Here is a 21,037-nt window from a genome sequence, read left to right as displayed (position 1 = left end):
TCTGCATTGAAACTAAAATGGAGTGCTAGTGTGTTGTGCTGGTACACAGCAGGGTGGCTACAGTTTTAATGCCCTCTGTGTTACTGCTGGACTGAGAAAACTCCGCCAGACAAAAACATCTAGCCAACAGTGTCCTGAGTTCACTGATGAATGATGGGGGACGAACAACACAAACTGTGCAGCGATACATAATCTAGTGTCTCTGACTTCACATGTACAAAGTGGATCAATGAGGTAGGTGTGTCCTACAGATTGGAGAGTAAGGGTGCCTACACACTACAAAACACAGTACATGCAAATGTATGCAGCATCTGTGCATTTAGAAGGCGTGTACATGGCTGAAGCAGGGGCAATGTTTGTATAACTGGACATCCAGTAGGAAACGGGACATTTTACAGCTGGAAGAAAATATGGACCTTCGAAAAAACAGACAAATCTGATAAAACAAGATACACAGACACAATGTGCTAGGCTGCCGAATGATGAAGTGAATATTTTTATTCTCTTAATCTGACATCATACAGAACTTGTAAAGTGTACACTGCCCTGATTAGCCTTTCCTCCATTACGGATTTTCGTCCATTAACTGCATTCAGGCAACTTTGTAGTCTGTCGTAGCCGATGCAGTGTCCTAACTGAAATTCGTTTGAGGAATACATTTCTGGCACTCCATCAGCATCTATTGTGTAGGTAACCTATGTGAACACAGTGTTTAAAAGCTCCAGTATCACTGCTGTGTCTGATCCACTCATACCAGCCCAGCAAATACGAACACAGCACTACTAAATTCAGTATCGCTTTATTTGCCACCATCCTAATCATACATGCCCTGTGGAGGTCCTGACCATTGAAGAACAGGCTAAATGTGGAATAACAAAGTATGCAGAGCAACAGGTAGACGATAATGTCTTAATATTTGACATGAAAATTTGATAGTGTTCCCATTCAAAATATATTTATTCATATTATGTTTATATATTTAATTTGTATTTAAATGTAAACATTCCACGTTTCATATTATTATCACCTACTATTTTCTAAACTCAGCATCAGCTCCATGGATCATACATGTCACTCTGTAATTGTACAATTAAGACATGGGGAAAAGGGGGGAAATTCTACTCTAACTGCAGCTGTGACACCTGTGAGCTATTAATTTGCCTTAAGTGGAGGTGGAGTCATTGTAACCTACTGGTTTATAAAAGCCATTGCTTAGTTGCAGGTGGTATTATCAGCCTGTTTGTTGGCTAGGTTGCTGAGATGATGATTAGGCAGCGTGGCTTTGGGGTAATTCTGTTGGTGCTTTTTGGCATTTGTAATGCACAGTTAGCTGACAGGACAAATGCAATGCAAAGTGGTCAAGTAGGTGTTGGTCAGCCTCATCCAATGTTGGGGCCAGTAGCGCAGCTACCTGCACAGAACCCTGCCTCAGGAGGTCTCCTTGGTCTTTTGCAAAACTCACTCAATCTCCAGTCCCAACAGGTGCTGCAGGGTCCAGTGAAGAAACTGACATGGCGTTACCCCCAAGTTCCAGTGATGCCTAAACCGCCAACAGTGCCATTTCAGATGCATGCACCTGTCCGAGTTAGCAGTGTTGCAGCTGACTGTGGCGAGAGCACAGTGTATGTGGAAGTCAAGAAAGATTTTTTTGGAAGTGGAGAACTAATAAACCCCTCTTCTCTCAGTATTGGAGGCTGTGCACCAATAGGGGAAGACACTGCTGCTCAGGTTCTGATATTTGAAGCACAGCTACAAAATTGCAATAGTGTGCTGACTGTGAGTACCTAATAGTAGATTTATTGTTTCTTTTCCCTTGGCATGCTTCAGACTCTGGAATTGAATGCATCTAATTCTCATCTTCCTCTAGATGACTGAGGCTGAATTGGTCTACACCTTCCAGCTGCTCTATGTTCCAGGAACTTCTGATGGTGCACTAGCTGTCAGGAGAGGTACTGTTATTGGAATTGAATGTCACTATCCTAGGTAAGAATGGATCTAAACTGTTAAAATATTTCCTTCCAGTTGTGGGGCCTGGAGAGCCTTAAACTGTATTTTTCTTCCTCCTGCAAACAGGTTTCATAATGTGAGCAGCAATGCCCTCTTACCTGCTTGGATTCCTTATGCTTCAACTGTGATTGCTGGGGAGCAGCTGGTCTTCTCCCTCAGGCTCATGACTGGTTAGTATTGTGAACAGATTTGAGCAGCTTAATGCATTGCAAAATGTCTAAGTCTCTTTGTGGTTCCCTCAGATGACTGGCAGTTTGAGAGACCATCCAACCAGTATTACCTGGGAGACATCATCAATATTGAAGCTTCTGTAATGCAGTACAACCATGTGCCTCTAAGGATCTTTGTGGATAGCTGTGTGGCTACTGCTGTACCAGATATAAATGCCTCTCCCAGATATTCCTTTATTGAGAACTATGGGTAAGCAAGTCATTTCATGACTCCTTCAGTCTGGCTGAGTATAACTGACTCACCTGATGTGGTATTCCTGTATTTGTTCCTAGGTGCCTGGTGGATGCTAAGCTTACTGGGTCCAAGTCCCGCTTTATGCCTCGGGTTTATGGATACAAGCTCCAGTTCCAGCTGGAGGCCTTTGCCTTTATAAACAGCAGTGGACTGGTAAGTAATACTGTACTGATTTCCTGCAGTGGTCAGTCCTTGAGCTAATATCTTGTTTCTGCGTAGATCTACTTAACTTGCTCTGTGAAGGCTACTCCTGCTTCTGCTCCCACTGATGCAGAACACAAAGCTTGTTTGTTCACTGCAAACAGGTTAGTTTCCATACATGCTAAAAGTAAAATGTAGCAATGCTAAGGTTCTACATTAGACCTGGTGAACAACCTGACTGTGCTGTTTCTCAGGTGGACTGCAGTGGATGGGGATAACCAGGTTTGTGGCTGCTGTGACACAAGCTGTGGCCTCATTGATGTTGGTCTTGGTACTGGTATGTCTGATTTGTTTGGATATTTCCTTAGGTGTTATACTCTGGTGTCAGGCTTATATTTTACATGGCTTTACTTCTGTTTCAGGTCCACAGTGGCTGGGCAATATCTCACTTGGCCCTGTTAGCGTTGGACAGAAACCACCTGCTTGGCAGCAAAAAGGTGTAAATTGAACAAAATAAATCTTGATAAATCTTTCCTTGTGCAAAATGATTCCTTATTGCAATGTTACATGCTTGATGCTCCATGATTTAATCCATAGGCAAATGAAGGCAAAATAATCCTCCTCCCAATCTTTACACTAAATGTAATGTAGAGGAAGCACAATGCTAGTTCACTTTTGTAGAGGCCTGGAGTTGGGGGTATAGGCTGGAGAGACTGGTAAAGCATTGAGTTTACTTGAGTCAAGCATCAACATCCCCTTTCCTTGCTGAGAAACTAGTGACTTGGACTCATTAACAAGATAATGGCACGAGATGCTTCAGTGGGAAAAATGCGTCCATACAATGAAATGCGACAGTCTCCTTGTATTGGTGGACTTGCTGAAAATGAATTCCTTGATAATTGATAACATGCTGAAATTGTATGCTAGTGTCTAATAATTCAATAAAGTCATTTCAATTGTTTCATATACTACCAGCAGCCATGCAAATTTTCTGCATTGAGACTAATACATTGCATTCAAATTAATATTTTAACCTGCACATGTAAAATTGCATCAGTCTTTTGATGTAATGTTTATGCTGTATTGAGATTTACTTAATGTATAGAAACAACACATGAAACATTGACTTTCATATGAAATCCTTAGCTCATTGGTGCATTTTAATACTAACTACTGTGATGCAGTGTATAACTCCTTTTAGGGATTTGGCTTCAAGTTTCAGAACAAAATGGCTGAAATCCAGATTAATTTGTTTAATTTTTCTCTAGCTGCTTGTTCAGATTGTAGCGCCTGGAGCTTAGCCAAGCGGGCCTCTGACACTTTTTTTTACCAAAAAACAAAAGTGGAAACTGCATAAATGGACGTTCCTGAAAACCACCTGTCATACTTATGAACCCTGCTTGTGAAAACCAAATGAGAATTAACATGCACCTTTTTCAAATAACGGTCTAATATAGTTTAGCAATCTAGTCAAAACTGACATAAATTCAACAGATACTCAGGATGCCAGCAACACTGGTATTAAACCTGGGTGGTAAAACCCATGATCTCTAGCCCTAGGTACTTACAACCACCTTAATGTCTCTGTGAAATGTAGGCTAAACATAAATATTTGGCTGTTCCTGTACCTGTTTAAATAGAGTTTTGCTCACCCTGGTCTTCCTGTTGCTTGTTTCTGTTATTTATCTTTTTACAAATTACTAACCATCCATAGATCTGTTTTAAAGATTATCTCCACAGGATTATTTATTACAGAGGCACGAAAACTGCCACATGCTCCTGCAGTAACATTTCTGGTGTAAGTTCCTAAATCAACCAAAAGCTGTAAATACCTGCAATACCATGGCTACTGCTGGTTGTTTTGCTTGCTCAGAGTGTAGAATGTTTAGTTTAACCCTCTGTTCAACCTCTAGCAATAATGATAGTGTTTGTGCTAAGTGCCAGGTAGTTAGCTCTCTGGTTGATAAAGTGGACCACATAGAAGTACGCATCCGGAGCTTATTATCAAGGGATAAACAAGATTCAGTGCTAGCAGCTCTGTCTTGCGGAGAGTCAGTGACCCCTTGACTCCGGCATTAGAGCTCTCACAGCAGGGTGAATGGGTGATGTCTCAGCAATATATCCGCTAAGGCTGATTCTAACCTGAGGCCAAAGCTAGCCCTCTGGGACGCCATGCTCCTCCGATTCACGTGTCAAACAGGTTTATTAATAATAAATAAAATAATAAAAATACATTAATTGTAGGAAGGGTATCCACCCCATGTGGGAGGGTGCCACCTTGCAACATAGCACATAGTCTTTTAGTTAATCAGCAGAGTAGTGTAAACAGCTGCTGACAATCCAGAGCCGGGACCATGCCGCAGGCAGACAGTCTAAACCATCCGTCTGCAAACTGCCGCCTTGAGCCGTCACCTAGGTTCAACAGTATGGAGACCGTGCGAAAACATAGAAAAACAAATGAAATCAGCCCATTACAACAACCTAATCAATATTAAATCATCCACATATGATAGCAGCCACACCTCAGATCTAAAATTTGGGTTACTCAATATAAGATCACTAAACTCAAAAGCATTTATCATAAATTATGTAAGTGATAATAAATTTGATGTTTTCTGATTCACGGAAATGTGGATTAGACCAAATGAACAATGACAATCTTCATTGTCTAAATTCATTTGATTCCACCTTCATTAACTTTTTAATTTGGAAAAATATCTGCGAAGGTGTGTTAAGGTGTATTCACACCAAATTCTGTATTTCAATAGTAGTTTTCAGAATGCTGTCACCATACCTTGCCATGCCCCACTGCACATGCCTTGTTGCTTGGGTCAGGGATTATGTGTATTGTTCACATGCTGAGCTGGTGGTTGCACGGTGCTCAGCTAGGAACCAGTCAGAACATTCTGTTGGTTACCTCGTGACAGTGCCACCTGGACCTGCTACTGCACAGAATTGAGAAACCACGGGTTTATATGTAAGTGCAAAATGGTCAAGCTAAAATGAGTGGCATGTTCAAAAGAGTGTGTGAATAGACATTTGAAAAGTGATATATTTCTGTTCTTATCAGACAACATGAGGCAAATTTGCTCTCATCACTAGTCTACATTAGTCAGGTATTGGATCCAGTCCTAACACCCTCTCTAACAGGTATGCCAATCTTTTAGTGTACTCAAAATGATAAACAATTAGATCTCAATTTTGTTTCATATCTTGAGGATATTGGTGTCACGCCCTTGTCCTCTTGTCTGTTTTCCCCGTCATGTGCTCACTAAGCACATGGCTCTGTTTGTTATTGTTCATGTCTCCGCCCTTGTCCCGCCTTTGTTCCTCCTAGTTGTCAGTGTCCTCGTCAGTGTTATTTGTAATCCTGCCCCTTCATTATGTGTTCCAGGTGTCCGTTGTCTGTGTTGTGTATTTAAGTTCCCTTGTGTCAGTTCTTGGTGGTTGGTCATTTGTTTCCCCCATGTCATGTTACCCAGTCTAGTCTGTCTGTCTTGCTAGTCATTGTTTCCTTTGTCCTCAATTCGTTTTTCCACTGTTTGTTTCCCAGTCTAGTCTGCCCATCTCTGCTGTTCTTTGTTTAGTTCACCTTTGTTTTGTAATTCTAGTCTGTTTTAGTTTTGTTATGTTTTGTAAATAAAAGTCTTTGTATTTTAGGGTTTGCGTCCGATTCCGTCAGCCCACCCCCGCGAGCCTGACAATTGGTTTGTACATTAATTTACAAAATTTTTTACAATTATTGTAAATAATGTATTCTTTGTTTTCCCTGCAAAAATAAAAAACAAAAGAAAAATAAGATACTTGTAGAACACAATGAACAATTTAATTAGTCAAAAATTTTCATATTTATAACTACTTTCTGCACTTTTATGGTCCACATAATGCAGAAGTATTGGATACAAGTCTTTATCAGACAGACGTGTGTAATTGTGTAATGGAAATACTATGCACACGTTGAGGTGGCATAAATACTACATAGTGGAGTCAATGTTTATTAATTATTTCATTAATAATTATTTTATTGATTTTGTTAAACTCCATGTTTGGGAGCCATTAAATAATATGTAGTGTCTTTACCTGTCCAATTTTAGCTTAGACAAGTAGGTCATCATGTTAGATCACTTTATAGATCACATTATATTATATAGCGGAATTAGCTAGAATTATTATTAATTAATTATCACATGGTTTATTATAATATAAAATAATGAATATTGATTATACACTCATTTAGTGAAATGGATACAATGATACATGAGGAAATGGGGAGATTAGTATATGAGGAAATGGGGAGATTAATATATGAGGAACTTTCTCTATGATAATTACTCTAAATTCTAGAAAGACTATTGTTTATCCCAGCAAGCACTCAGCACCAACCTCCTGAGCAATGTAAGAAATGAAACCACGTGACCTTACGTAACCCGGGAGATACTGGCGACTGGAGATAACTGGGAGTATGTCACTGACATGCAGTGTTTTCAGGCGAGGCATCCTTGAGCACTGTAGACGCGGGCCTTGAAGCGCTTCAGGCATTCCTTTTCTCCCCCTTTTTAGAGACACGGCGACCCCTCCATTGGAGCTGGTGGCATTCTGAAGTTCTCTGTGGGGATTCTCCATCATCGCTGCTCTGCCACCTTGTGAGAGACATGTCCATGCAGGTCCGGAAGCTTTGTCATCACTTTGAGGATTAGCAGTCTGAGGTCTCCCTCAATGCTCTGGCTGTGGCGTTGAATTTTGCTAGAATAAACTACAGCTCTTTTTACTGCAGTTTTCTACTAGAGATTAAATTAAAATAGAACTGGATCACGCTTGAGGGGCCAAAGACTGTTTAGGGGAGCCATGAGAGAGTCTGCACCTGCAGAGATGTCTGCAGAGCTGGAGAGCTCTCTGACTATCCTATCTGAAAAGCATTGTCTGTTGGAAGCAGGAGAGAGACGTTCTTCAGAAAAACTTTTTCTTGCCAAAATTTCTCAAAAAGCATGTAAAGAGTGCATTTCACAAAAAAAGGTGTGTGAAAAGAGCAAGAGAAAGGGGCAGAAGGGAAAAGGGGGAGGGGGGTATGAAAAGAGGCACTACTGGGTTTTTTACCAGAATTTAGAAAATTCACCTTGGATATCTGATTAGCTGTTCCCTGTACCTTCGTAGTGACATCACATAAAATTTATGACCCTTGACAACACTGACTATTCCTGTTCAATGACCATCCCAAGATTTTGAATCATACTTTTGCACAATAAAAAGTATATGTTAACACAAAGTAATATCAGTCAGACAACCATGTTTTATATAATTCTTAACCAAATAACACACACAGTATGTGGCTACCTTGGTTCTACATAAGTTCATATAAAAAAAGACTTTAAACACATGTAAATAAATCCCACTCATTTTGATTGTCCAAATGGAATTAATTTCAAACAGTTGTGCCCATAGGCAACTTGTTCATCAGGTAACCCAAGGAATTAAGGGATGTGATTATTTTGTTTAACAATCTTTCAAAATGTGTGAGAAGACCTTTTTAGTCAAGGTTGAGTCTGTGTGTCTCTCTGTATTCTGCATTTGAGAAGAGTTGCATGACGCTCCAAGACCCTGTCGTAAACTGTCCTTAAAAGGGCCTGTAGTGTCAGTTTTATGACTCTGACACAGACCTTCAGGCAACAATTTGGGGCCAGTTCTTGCTGAAAAGTTTATCTCAGATTCCAATCTTGGTTTGGTGTGGCTTGGGGATGTCTCTGAGCTAAGAGAGGTCTTTCAGCATAATAAGATAACTTTGGCATATTAAGTCCCCAAAAAGCATAATATATTTTATTAAAATCATTTATCTGTTCATCTCCACTACAACTATTCATAATATAGCAAACAATAGCATTAGTAGAATAATGTGATGGCCCTTACAGGCACAATGCAGGACACACCCTGGCGGCGGTGCCAATCCTTAGAAGAGTGCTGCATTTATACATCCACACTCTTCAGTGATTTTCACAAAGTTGAAAATGAATCTCTATATAAACAATGGTCTGTGTAACAATTTATTGAACATTCCATAGGCTTATACACTGGTTTAGTAAATGATTAATGATGTTTATTAATATTTAAAAAACATTCAACATTTTCAGCACCCAATATACAATCAGTATTGCTGCAGTTAATTCCTTCAATTTACAGAATCTATTGATGTCAAATTTCTTGGAAGATTTTAATGATTCATCACAGGAGCTTTAGTCAGGTCAAGTTATGATGTTCAATGATTAGGTCTGGATCAGAAGCAATACTCCTCATTCCAAAGGTCCTGGTCCTTCATCATTTCAAAGAATATGATTCCACTGCTTGATAACCTTTGACAGGGTTTCATACCGACCTTCTTGATGCTTGGCATTGGGCATGCTTAGAACTTTTATAGCTGCTCAAGGGAATCTACCTGTTTTGTTTAATTTAATATTGTTCAGTAGGGATTACAATGAGAATTTTATGGAATATAAATAAAAAAGGACACTATTGAAACCCCAATAAGTATGTGTCTGTCAACCATATCATTATGCATATCAAACTCCACTAGACAAATACATCTAGCCAATAGTGTCCTGAGTTCACTGATGAAGGATGGGGGACGAACAACACAAACTGTGAAGCAACACATGAGCTAGTGTCTATGAGTTCACATCTACAAGGTGGACAAACGATGTAGGTGTTTCCTACAGATTGGAGAGTAAGGGTGCCTACACACTACAAAACACAGTACATGCAGATGTATGCAGCATCTGTGCATTTAGGAGGTGGGTACATGGCTGGAGCAGGGACCAAGTTTGTATAACTGGACATTCAGACATTTTACAACTGGAAGAAAACCACACAAATCTGATAAATCGAAATACACAGAAATAATGTGCTAGGCTGCCGAATGATGAAGTGAATCTTTTTATTCTCTTAACCTGACATCATACAGAACTTTTAAAGTGTACACTGCCCTGATTAGCCTTTCCTCCATTACGGATTTTCACCCATTAACTGCATTCAGGCAACTTTGTAGTCTGTCGTAGCCGATGCAGAGTCCTAACTGAAATACATTTGAGGAAAACATTTCTGGCACTTCATCAGCCTCTATTATGTAGGCAACCTAAGTGAACACAGTGTTTAAAAGCTCCAGTATCACTGCTGTGTCTGATCCACTCATACCAGCCCAGCAAATAGTAACACAGCACCACCAAATTCAGTAACACTTTATTATCCACCATCCTAATCATACATGCCCTGTGGAGGTCCTGACCATTGAAGAACAAGGTAAATGTGGAATAACAAAGTATGCAGAGCAACAGATGGACTATAATATTTAATTGTACAATTACAGAGTGACATGTATGATCCATAGAGCTGACACTGAGTTTAGAAAATAGTAGATGGTCATAATATGAAATGTGGAATGTTTACATTTATTTATGCAACAGTTCTGCCAGAAGAATTTCAGTAAAAAAATTAAATATATAAACATAATATGGATAAATGTATTTTAAATGGGATCACTATCAAATATTCATGTCAATTATTAAGACATGGGGAAAAAGGGGAAAATTCTACTCTAATTGCAGCTGTGACACCTGTGAGCTATTAATTTGCCTTAAGTGGAGGTGGAGTCATCGTAATCTACTGCTTTATAAAAGCCATTGCTTAGTTGCATGTTGTATTGTCAGCCTGTTTGTTGGCTAGGTTGCTGAGATGGTTTTTATGCAGTTTGGCTTTGGGGTAATTCTGTTGGTGCTTTTTGGCATTTGTAATGCACAGTTAGCTGACAGGACAAATGCAATGCAAAGTGTTCAAGAAGTTGTTGGTCAGCCTCATCTAATGTCAAGGCCAGTAGGGCAGCTACCTGCACAGAACCCTGCCTCAGGAGGTCTCCTTGGTCTTTTGCAAAATTCGCTCAATCTCCAGTCCCAACAGGTGCTGCAGGGTCCAGTGAAGAAACTGACATGGCGTTACCCCCAAGTTCCAGTGACGCCTAAACCGCCAACAGTGCCATTTCAGATGCATGCACCTGTCCGAGTTAGCAGTGTTGCAGCTGACTGTGGAGAGAGCACAGTGTATGTGGAAGTCAAGAAGGATTTTTTTGGAAGTGGAGAACTAATAAACCCCTCTTCTCTCAGTATTGGAGGCTGTGCACCAATAGGGGAAGACACTGCTGCTCAGGTTCTGATATTTGAAGCACAGCTGCAAAACTGCAATAGTGTGCTGACTGTGAGTACCTAATAGTAGATTTATTGTTTCCTTTCCCTTGGCATGCTTCGTACTCTGGAACTGAATGCATCTTATTCTCATCTTCCTCTAGGTGACTGAGGCTGAACTGGTCTACACCTTCCAGCTCCTCTATGTTCCAGGAACTTCTGGTGGTGCACTAGCTGTCAGGAGAGGTACTGTTATTGGAATTGAATGTCACTATCCTAGGTAAGAATGGATCTAAACTAAGTTAAAAGATTTCCTTCCAGTGGTGGGGCCTAGAGAGCCTGCCTTAAACTGTTTTTATTTTTTTTCCACCCCTAACAGACTTCATAATGTGAGCAGCAATGCCCTCTTACCTGCTTGGATTCCTTATGCTTCAACTGTGATTGCTGGGGAGCAGCTGGTCTTCTCCCTCAGACTCATGACTGGTTAGTATTGTGAACAGATTTGAGCAGCTTAAGGCATTGTAGAATGGCTAAGTCTTTGTGGTTCCCACAGATGACTGGCAGTTTGAGAGACCATCCAACCAGTATTACCTGGGAGACATCATCAATATTGAAGCTTCTGTAATGCAGTACAACCATGTGCCTCTAAGGATGTTTGTGGACAGCTGTGTGGCTACTGCTGTACCTGATATGAATGCCTCTCCCAGATATTCCTTTATTGAGAACTATGGGTAAGCATTTCATGACTCCTTCAGTCTGGCTGAGTATATAATTGACTCGCCTGATGTGGTATTCCTGTATTTGTTCCTAGGTGCCTGGTGGATGCTAAGCTTACAGGATCCAAGTCCCGTTTTATGCCTCGGGTTTATGGATCCAAGCTCCAGTTCCAGCTGGAGGCCTTTGCCTTTATAAACAGCAGCGGACTGGTAAGTAATACTGTACTGATTTCCTGCAGCGGTCAGTCCTTGAGCTAATATCTTGTTTCTGTGTAGATCTACTTAACTTGCTCTGTGAAGGCTACTCCTGCTTCTACTCCCACTGATGCAGAACACAAAGCTTGTTTGTTCACTGCAAACAGGTCAGTTTCCAGAAGTGCTAAAAGTAAAATATAGCTATGCTAATCTTCTACATTAGACTTGGTGATCGACCAAGCCCTGACTGTGCTGTTTCTCAGGTGGACTGCAGTGGATGGGGATAACCAGGTTTGTGGCTGCTGTGACACAAGCTGTGGCCTCAGTGATGTTGGTGTGTCTATTACTGGTATGTCTGTCTTGTTTGGATATTTCCTTAGGTGTTATACTTTGGCGTCAGCCTTATTTTTAACATGGCTTTACTTCTGTTTCAGGTCCACAGTGGCTGGGCAATATCTCACTTGGCCCTGTTAGTGTTGGACAGAAACCACCTGCTTGGCAGCAAAAAGGTGTAAACTAAATTGAACAAAATAAATCTTGAAAAACAACCTTGTCTTGAGTTAATTTCATATTGCACCTTACTGTAGTCAATATGCAAGTACATTATGAACATTAACTTGCAGAATAAATTCTTTCAGTGCACTGAAAAGACATGTAATTAGTGTACATACTATCTAGGCATCAGGCAATAAGTCATTAAATATAGCTCAGTCTTGTTGAGTGTGGAGTTTCAGTAAAGTGCTGTGTACAGAGCTAGTTCTTGGGGTGGGTTCCTACACTGCTGCTAATGGCCTTGGGGGAAAGATGTTTATGAACTGACCGGTGCTGGACCTTTTCAGTGCTTCTGTCTCTCCTGTGGCAGTGAGTTGTGGACTGTTTCCAGAAGTTCACTATGAGCTCAATGGTCTTGACTGTTTCAAGAGGCTAGGTCAGAGACTCTTCCAGCATGGGAAGATTGCTTGTGTCAGGAATCAGTCCTGTGTTCAACTGCTGGTAAAATGGTCACTTGCAAATTAGCTTAATTTTATTTCATAATACCATTGAATGCAGAAAGAATACATGCTACAGTGAAATACAGTATGTCCTTTGTATCAGTGGATTTCTGGTGAATATTACAGGAAGACCTGAAGTTTCCAAAAAATAATTCAGTAAACTGCTTGGAAGGATACTGAAAATTTCTATTGCTAGTCTGCTCAGGAAAGCATTAATCAGGTATGCATATGTATGTAATGTACACAGTCCAGTCACATTATGAAAAACAACTTGTTTCAACGCTCACTGTCCATTCTCTTGGCTCCTTTACCATTACTGATGCACTGTACTTTTACACTTATTGTAGTCCATCTGTTCCTCTGAATACTTAAACTCAATTTTGCCATGTTCTTCAATGGTCAGGAACAACACAGGATGACCACAGTGCAAGTATGAATTGGATGGAGGATCATTTTCAGCTCTGCATTGACACTAAAGTGGTGGAGTGCTAATGTGCTGGTACACAGTATGGTGGCTACAGTTTTAATGCCCTCTGTGTTACTGCTTGACTGAGAAAACTCCACCAGACAAAAACATAGCCAACAGTTTCCTGAGTTCACTGATGAAGACCAGGGAACGAATAACACAAACTGTGCAGCAACACATAAGCTAATGTCTTTGACTTCACATGTACAAAGTGGATCATCGAGGTAGTTGTGTCCTACAGACTGGAGATTAAGGGTGCCTACCAGTGGCGGATGCTGGTCTTTCAAGGAGGGGAATCTCAGTTTCGGCCTACGTCATAAAATGTGTCGGTTTATTTATACGTAAATTCTACCCTCCATTCCTTTTCAAGAAAATGATCTGTGACCCTGTCATAACAACGAGGCGTCTTTTCCAGGGACTTGACTAGTGTCCTCTCAATGGTGAGCAGAGCTAGGCTGCTTAAACGGCCTTGGCCCATGTGAAGTGTGTCCGCCTGTGCTCCCATGGATCTTTACACCAAAGGATCGCTGATTTGCTCATTTCGCTGTCAATCAAAAAGGGATTCAGCCTCAAACAGAGCATCAAATCATCATGCAGAAGCTGAGCGTCCAGGCCAGCCAAGGCCAGCCCACTGCCCCATAGACCCCCAAAGACGCTGAGCGTACGATGGGCGGGACAAAGCCCAGCATTTATCCAATGACTCGTCTCGTTTTGCTGCACTTCGCTGCTTCGCTATTGAACTCTGTGGACGCTCAGCGTCCACACTGTTTAAAGCACTGTGAAACTGCAGGAAAGCCGCATCTTTACCAGCGATAAGAAGTTGATTCTGAACTAACGTTGAACGCGTTGTAGTGCATATTTATTCACTGACATGTACACACAACAGGATATACTTGATCACTTATTTTTTTACATTTTAGGGAAAGCTGAGCTTCCCTTGCAGTCTTAGAGCAATCGCCACTGGTGCCTACACACTACAAAACACAGTACATGCAAATGTATGCAGCATCTGTGCATTTAGAAGGCGTGTACATAGCTGAAGCAGGGGCAATGTTTGTATAACTGGACATCCAGTAGGAAACGGGACATTTTACATCTGGAAGAAAATATGGACCATCGAAAAAACAGACAAATCAGACAAAAAGGAATACACAGACACAATGTGCTAGGCTGCCGAAACATGAAGTGAATCTTTTTATTCTCTTAATCATACATCATACAGAAGTTGTAAAGTGTACACTGCTCTGATTAGCCTTTCCTCCATTACGGATTTTCATCCATTAACTGCATTCAGGCAACTTGGTAGTCTGTCCTAGCCGATGCAGAGTCCTAACTGAAATTCGTTTGAGGAATACATTTCTGGCATTTCATCAGCCTCTATTGTGTAAGCAACCTAAGTGAACATAGTGTTTCAAAGCTCCAGTATCACTGCTGTGTCTGATCCACTCATACCAGCCCAGCAAATACTAACACAGCAGCACCAAATTCAGTATCCCTTTATTATCCACCATCCTAATCATACATGCCCTGTGGAGGTCCTGACCATTGAAGAACAGGCTAAATGTGGAATAACAAAGTATGCAGAGCAACAGATGGACTACAATGTTTAATTGAACAAATACAGAGTGACATGTATGATCCATGGAGCTGACACTGAGTTTAGAAAATAGTAGGTGATAATAATATGAAACGTGGAATGTTTACATTTATTTATGCAACAGTTCTGCCAGAAGAATTTCAGGAATAAAAATTAAATATATAAACATAATATGAACAAATGTATTTTGAATGGGAACACTATGAAATATTCATGTCAATTATTAAGACATGGGGAAAAAGGGGAAAATTCTACTCTAATTGCAGCTGTGACACCTGTGAGCTATTAATTTGCCTTAAGTGGAGGTGGAGTCATCGTAATCTACTGCTTTATAAAAGCCATTGCTTAGTTGCATGTGGTATTGTCAGTCTGTTTGTTAGCTAGGTTGCTGAGATGATGATTAGGCAGCATGGCTTTGGGGTAATTCTGTTGGTGCTTTTTGGCATTTGTAATGCACAGTTAGCTGACAGGACAAATGCAATGCAAAGTGGTCAAGTAGGTGTTGGTCAGCCTCATCCAATGTCAAGGCCAGTAGCACAGCTACCTGCACAGAACCCTGCCTCAGGAGGTCTCCTTGGTCTTTTGCAAAACTCACTCAATCTCCAGTCCCAACAGGTGCTGCAAGGTCCAGTGAAGAAACTGACATGGCGTTACCCCCAAGTTCCAGTGACGCCTAAACCGCCAACAGTGCCATTTCAGATGCATGCACCTGTCCGAGTTAGCAGTGTTGCAGCTGACTGTGGAGAGAGCACAGTGTATGTAGAGGTCAAGAGAGATTTTTTTGGAAGTGGAGAACTAATAAACCCCTCTTCTCTCAGTATTGGAGGCTGTGCACCAATAGGGGAGGATGCTGCTGCTCAGGTTCTCATCTTTGAAGCACAGCTGCAAAACTGCAATAGTGTGCTGACTGTGAGTACCTAATTGTAGATTCATTGGTTTTTTCACTTGGCATGATTCATACTCTGGAATTGAATGCATCTTATTCTCATCTTCCTCTAGATGACTGAGGCTGAACTGGTCTACACCTTCCAGCTGCTCTATGTTCCAGGAACTTCTGGTGGTGCACTAGCTGTCAGGAGAGGTACTGTTATTGGAATTGAATGTCACTATCCTAGGTAAGAATGGATCTAAACTAAGTTTAAAATATTTCCTTCCAGTTGTGGGGCCTGGAGAGCCTGCCTTAAACTGTATTTTTCTTCTTCCCGCAAACAGGTTTCATAATGTGAGCAGCAATGCCCTCTTACCTGCTTGGATTCCTTATGCTTCAACTGTGATTGCTGGGGAGCAGCTGGTTTTCTCCCTCAGACTCATGACTGGTTAGTATTGTGAACAGATTTGAGCACCTTAATGCATTGCAGAATGTCTAAGTCTTTGTGGTTCCCTCAGATGACTGGCAGTTTGAGAGACCATCCAACCAGTATTACCTGGGAGACATCATCAATATTGAAGCTTCTGTAATGCAGTACAACCATGTGCCTCTAAGGATGTTTGTGGATAGCTGTGTGGCTACTGCTGTACCTGATATGAATGCCTCTCCCAGATATTCCTTTATTGAGAACTATGGGTAAGCATTTCATGACTCCTTCAGTCTGGCTGAGTATATAATTGACTCGCCTGATGTGGTATTCCTGTATTTGTTCCTAGGTGCCTGGTGGATGCTAAGCTTACAGGATCCAAGTCCCGCTTTATGCCTCGGGTTTATGGATCCAAGCTCCAGTTCCAGCTGGAGGCCTTTGCCTTTATAAACAGCAGCGGACTGGTAAGTAATACTGTACTGATTTCCTGCAGCTGTCAGTCCTTGAGTTAATATCTTGTTTCTGCGTAGATCTACTTAACTTGCTCTGTGAAGGCTACTCCTGCTTCTGCTCCCACTGATGCAGAACACAAAGCTTGTTTGTTCACTGCAAACAGGTCAGTTTCCAGAAGTGCTAAAAGTAAAATGTAGCAATGCTAAGCTTCTACATTAGACCTGGTGAACAACCTGACTGTGCTGTTTCTCAGGTGGACTGCAGTGGATGGGGATAACCAGGTTTGTGGCTGCTGTGACACAAGCTGTGGCCTCAGTGATCTTGGTCTTGGTACTGGTATGTCTGATTTGTTTGGATATTTCCTTAGGTGTTATACTCTGGTGTCAGGCTTATATTTTACATGGCTTTACTTCTGTTTCAGGTCCACAGTGGCTGGGCAATATCTCACTTGGCCCTGTTAGCGTTGGACAGAAACCACCTGCTTGGCAGCAAAAAGGTGTAAATTGAACAAAATAAATCTTGATAAATCTTTCCTTGTGCAAAATGATTCCTTATTGCAATGTTACATGCTTGATGCTCCATGATTTACCATCAGCTTAGAATGATGGCTGTTAACTTTACTTCTCAAATTTAATCCATAGGCAAATGAAGGCAAAATAATCCTCCTCCCAATCTTTACACTAAATGTAATGTAGAGGAAGCACAATGCTAGTTCACTTTTGTAGAGGCCTAGTGTTGAGAGTCTAGTCTGGAGAGACTGGTAAAGCATTGAGTTTACTTGGGTCAAGCATCAACATCCTCTTTCCTTGCTGAGAAACTGGTGACTTGGACTCATTCAAAAGACAATGGCAGGAGATGCTCTAGTGAAAAAATGCATCCATACAATGAAATGCCGCAGGCTCCTTGTATTGGTGGAATTGCTGAAAATTAATTCCTTAATGATTGACAGCATGCTGAAATTCTATGCTAGTCTGTTTAGCAGAGTATCATAATTCAATATAGTTCTATACACTACTCACAGGCATGCAAACTTTATGCATTGACACTAATACATTGCATTAAAATGTTTTAACCTGCACATATACAATTGCATCAAAGTGCTCATGTTAATGTTGCGTTGAGCTGTGATCAGTTTACAAAAGTGGTATATAAATTAATAAACCACATGAAACATTGACTTTCATATGAAATCCTTAGCTCATAGGTGCTTTTTAATACTAACTTCTGTGATGCAGTGTATATAACTCCTTTTAGGGGTTTGGCTTCAAGTTTCAGGACAAAATGGCTGAAATCCAGATTAATTTGTTTGATTTTTCTCTAACTGCTTGTTCAGATTGTGAATACTGAATGTGAAATAACATGCACCTTTTTCAAATAAACATCTAATATTTTAACAATCTAGTTGGAATTGACACAAATTCAACAGTTACTCAGGATGCTGGCAACACTGGTATTAAACCTTGGTGATAAAACCTATGATGTCTAGCCATAGCTACTTTCAAATATAGGCTAAACAATCTTTGGCTGTTCCTGTACCCATTTAGAAACAGTTGTTTTTCTCACCCTGGTTTTACTGTTGTTTCTACTGTTATTTCTGTACTTCTGTTTTTACCACTTACTAACCATCCATAGATCTGTTTTATAAATTATCTCCACAGGATTATTTATTACAGAGGCACGAAAACTGCCACCTGCTCCTGCAGTAACATTTCTGGTGTAAGTTCCTAAATCAACCAAAAGCTGTAAATACCTGCAATACCATGGCTACTGCTGGTTGTTTTGCCTGCTCAGAGTGTGGCATGTTTAGTTAACCCTCTTTTCCACCTCTAGCGATAATGATACTGGTTGTGTTTGTGCTAGCTAGTTAGCTCTCTGGTGGATAAAGTGGACCACATAGAAGTGCGCATCCGGAGCTGCTTATTATCAAGGGCTAAACAACAAGATTCAGTTCTAACAACTCCGGGTGTCTTAGAGAGGGTCAGCACCCCCTCCACTCCGGCAATAGAGCTCTCACAGCAAGGTGAATGGGTGACATCTTGGCAATATAGCCGGAAAGCTAAGGCTGATTCTAACGTGGAGGCCAAAGCTAGCCCACCGGGATGCCATGCTCCTCCGATTCATGTGTCAAACAGGTTTGCCTCGCTCAGCAAAGCACACGCTGAGGAGCCTCTGGTAATAGGAGACTCCATCATTCGACATGTGAAATTAGCTAGTCCTTTAGGGGCGCCAGCAGTAACAGTTAGCTTTTTACCTGGAGCCAGAGCACTGGACATTAGAGGCAACCTTAGACTGTTAGCTAATAGGAGATATATTCGAGGATAGTCATTCATGTAGGGAATGATATTCGTCTGTGGCAGCCTGCAGTAACTAAGGGTAATTTTAGAGAGGTGATTAAACTGGCCCAGATGTCAAATGCTGTAATCTGCTCTGGTCCCATCCCAATGTGTTGCGGCGCTGAAACCTATAGCAGACTTTCGGCGTTAAACTGCTGGATGTCCAAGTGTTGTTCCGAAAATCAAGTGGGCTTTATAGACAAGTGGTTACATTTCAGGGCAAGCCTGGTCTTATAGGTAGGGAGGGTATCCACCCCATGTGGGAGGGTGCCACCTTGCACCATAGCACATAGTCTTTTAGTTAATCAGCAGAGTAGTGTAAACAGCTGCTGACAATCCAGGGCTGGGACAATGCTGCAGGTAGACAGGTTAAACTGACCATCTGCAAACTGCCTTGAGACGTGTGATGGAATTTGTTTATTGAAATGATTCATAATCAATAGATATTTTTGATCAGCAATGACCACACATGCTTGGGTAACTGAAATTGTTTTATTCCCAATTCTCTGTGTGAAACAGCGGACTTATGTATGTGTGTTTCAAATAACAACATATCGACAGCTTCCGTTCAATCAACTCCTTTTGTCTCCAGACCAGAGAGGAGGGGGTGCACAGAGCACGTCTGGAAAGGTGTTAGAAATACAAAAAAGAGTAAAAACCAATGGTTGAAATGTGGAGGAGCAAGCAGATGGTAGCTTCAAAAGGAGATCCAGGTATAAGAGATGCTAGTTGAGAAACGGTCAGGGAGAGAGGTAACAGTGTTGCGGCAGCATTCTCTCTCCGTTAATAAATTGTTCTTTTACTTGAAGCAGACTCAGAGGCTCAGCTTTCCTATTTCTGTCATAATATGATGCTACCACAGGCGTCAACTAGGTTCCACAGTATGGAGACTGTGTCCTTCCGCCGAATTAAATGTAAACATAGAAAAACAAATGAAATCATCCCATTTCAACAACTTAAACAATATTAAATCATCCACATATGATAGCAGCAACACCTCTAAAATTTGGGTTACTCAATATAAGATCACTAAACTCAAAAGCAATTATCATAGATCGAAAGGAGCCAGCTGAGATGGTTCGGGCATCTGGTTCGGATGCCTCCTGGACGCCTTCCTGGAGAGGTGTTCCGGGCATGTCCAACGGGGAGGAGGCCCCGGGGCAGACCAAGAACACGCTGGAGAGACTATATGTCTCGACTGGCCTGGGAACGCCTCGGTATACCCCCGGAGGAGCTAGAGTCGGTGGCTGGGGAGAGGGAGGTCTGGGTTTCTTTGCTCCGACTGCTTCCCCCGCGACCCGGACCCGGATAAGCGGTGGATAATGGATGGATGGATGGATGGATATAAGTGATAATAAATTTGATGTTTTCTGTTTCACGGAAATGTGGATTAGACCAAATGAAAAATGACCTAATCTTCATTGTCTAAATTCATTTGATTCCACCTTCATTAACTTTTTAGTTTGGAGAAATATTTGCAAATGTGTGTTAAGTTGTATTCACATCAAAGTCTGTATTTCAATAGTATTGTTCAGAATGCTGTCACCAAAACTTGCCATGCCCCACTGCACATGCCTTGTTGCTTGGGTCAGGGATTATGTGTATTGTTCACATGCTGAGCTGGTGGTTGCACGGTGCTCAGCTAGGAACCAGTCAGAACATTCTGTTGGTTACCTCGTGACAGTGCCACCTGGACCTGCTACTGCACAGAATTGAGAAACCACGGGGTTATATGTAAGTGCAAACTGGTCAAGCTAAAATTAGTGGCATTTTCAAAAGTGTGTGTGAATAGAAGTTTGAAAAATGATATATTTCTGTTTTTGTCAGACAACCTGAGGCATCTGCTCTCAGCACTAGTCTACATCAGACAGGTTTTGGATCCAGACCTAACACCCTCTATAACAGGTATGCCAATCTTTTAGTGTACTCAAAATGATAAACAATTAGATCTCAATTTTTTTCATATTTTGAGGATATTGGTTTGTACATTCATTTACAAAATTTGTGTTTACAATTTTTGTAAAGAATGTATTCTTTGTATTATATTTGTATTTTTATTCAAAATTTTTCATACTTATAATTACTTTCAGCACTTTTATGTGGAAGTTTATTGTGGTTGCATAATGCACAATTATTGGATGCAAGTCTTTATCAGACAGATGTTTGTGTGTGTGTGTGTCATTGTTTACATATTATTCATAATATAGCAGACAATAGC

General features: G+C 41.0%; 3 protein-coding genes across 4 annotated transcripts; all 3 read left to right on the top strand.

Moving 5' to 3' along the window:
- Positions 1-1,240: 1,240 nt before the first annotated feature.
- Positions 1,241-2,961, top strand: LOC136699407 (zona pellucida sperm-binding protein 3-like; the record flags this gene model as incomplete). Its single annotated transcript, XM_066674105.1, has 7 exons — positions 1,241-1,776; positions 1,868-1,983; positions 2,074-2,177; positions 2,250-2,427; positions 2,511-2,625; positions 2,692-2,777; positions 2,868-2,961. Coding segments are annotated over exons 1-7 (1,209 nt in total), but the record flags the coding sequence as incomplete, so codon positions are not given.
- A 7,348-nt stretch (positions 2,962-10,309) lies between these two features.
- Positions 10,310-12,231, top strand: LOC136699798 (zona pellucida sperm-binding protein 3-like). Of its 2 annotated transcripts, XM_066674794.1 has the most exons (8): positions 10,310-10,845; positions 10,937-11,052; positions 11,152-11,255; positions 11,326-11,503; positions 11,584-11,698; positions 11,765-11,850; positions 11,947-12,032; positions 12,118-12,231. In XM_066674794.1, exons 1-8 carry the CDS (start codon positions 10,330-10,332, stop codon positions 12,201-12,203), a joined length of 1,287 nt encoding a protein of 428 aa, XP_066530891.1. In that variant the 5' UTR covers positions 10,310-10,329; the 3' UTR covers positions 12,204-12,231. The 2 variants fall into 2 exon arrangements, with proteins under 2 accessions (XP_066530891.1, XP_066530892.1); XM_066674795.1 differs by lacking the exons at positions 11,765-11,850; positions 11,947-12,032; positions 12,118-12,231 and adding an exon at positions 11,907-11,930.
- A 2,875-nt stretch (positions 12,232-15,106) lies between these two features.
- On the top strand, positions 15,107-17,021 carry LOC136699799 (zona pellucida sperm-binding protein 3-like). The gene is made up of 8 exons (XM_066674796.1): positions 15,107-15,647; positions 15,738-15,853; positions 15,951-16,054; positions 16,125-16,302; positions 16,383-16,497; positions 16,564-16,649; positions 16,740-16,822; positions 16,908-17,021. Exons 1-8 carry the CDS (start codon positions 15,132-15,134, stop codon positions 16,991-16,993), a joined length of 1,284 nt encoding a protein of 427 aa, XP_066530893.1. The 5' UTR covers positions 15,107-15,131; the 3' UTR covers positions 16,994-17,021.
- The last annotated feature ends 4,016 nt before the right edge of the window (positions 17,022-21,037 follow it).

This window comes from Hoplias malabaricus, chromosome 6 (genome assembly GCF_029633855.1).
Source record: "Hoplias malabaricus isolate fHopMal1 chromosome 6, fHopMal1.hap1, whole genome shotgun sequence".
Taxonomy (NCBI): Eukaryota; Metazoa; Chordata; class Actinopteri; order Characiformes; family Erythrinidae; genus Hoplias; species Hoplias malabaricus.
The sequence above is the reverse complement of the archived record's forward strand: the minus strand, read 5'-3'. Positions and strand labels throughout refer to the sequence as shown.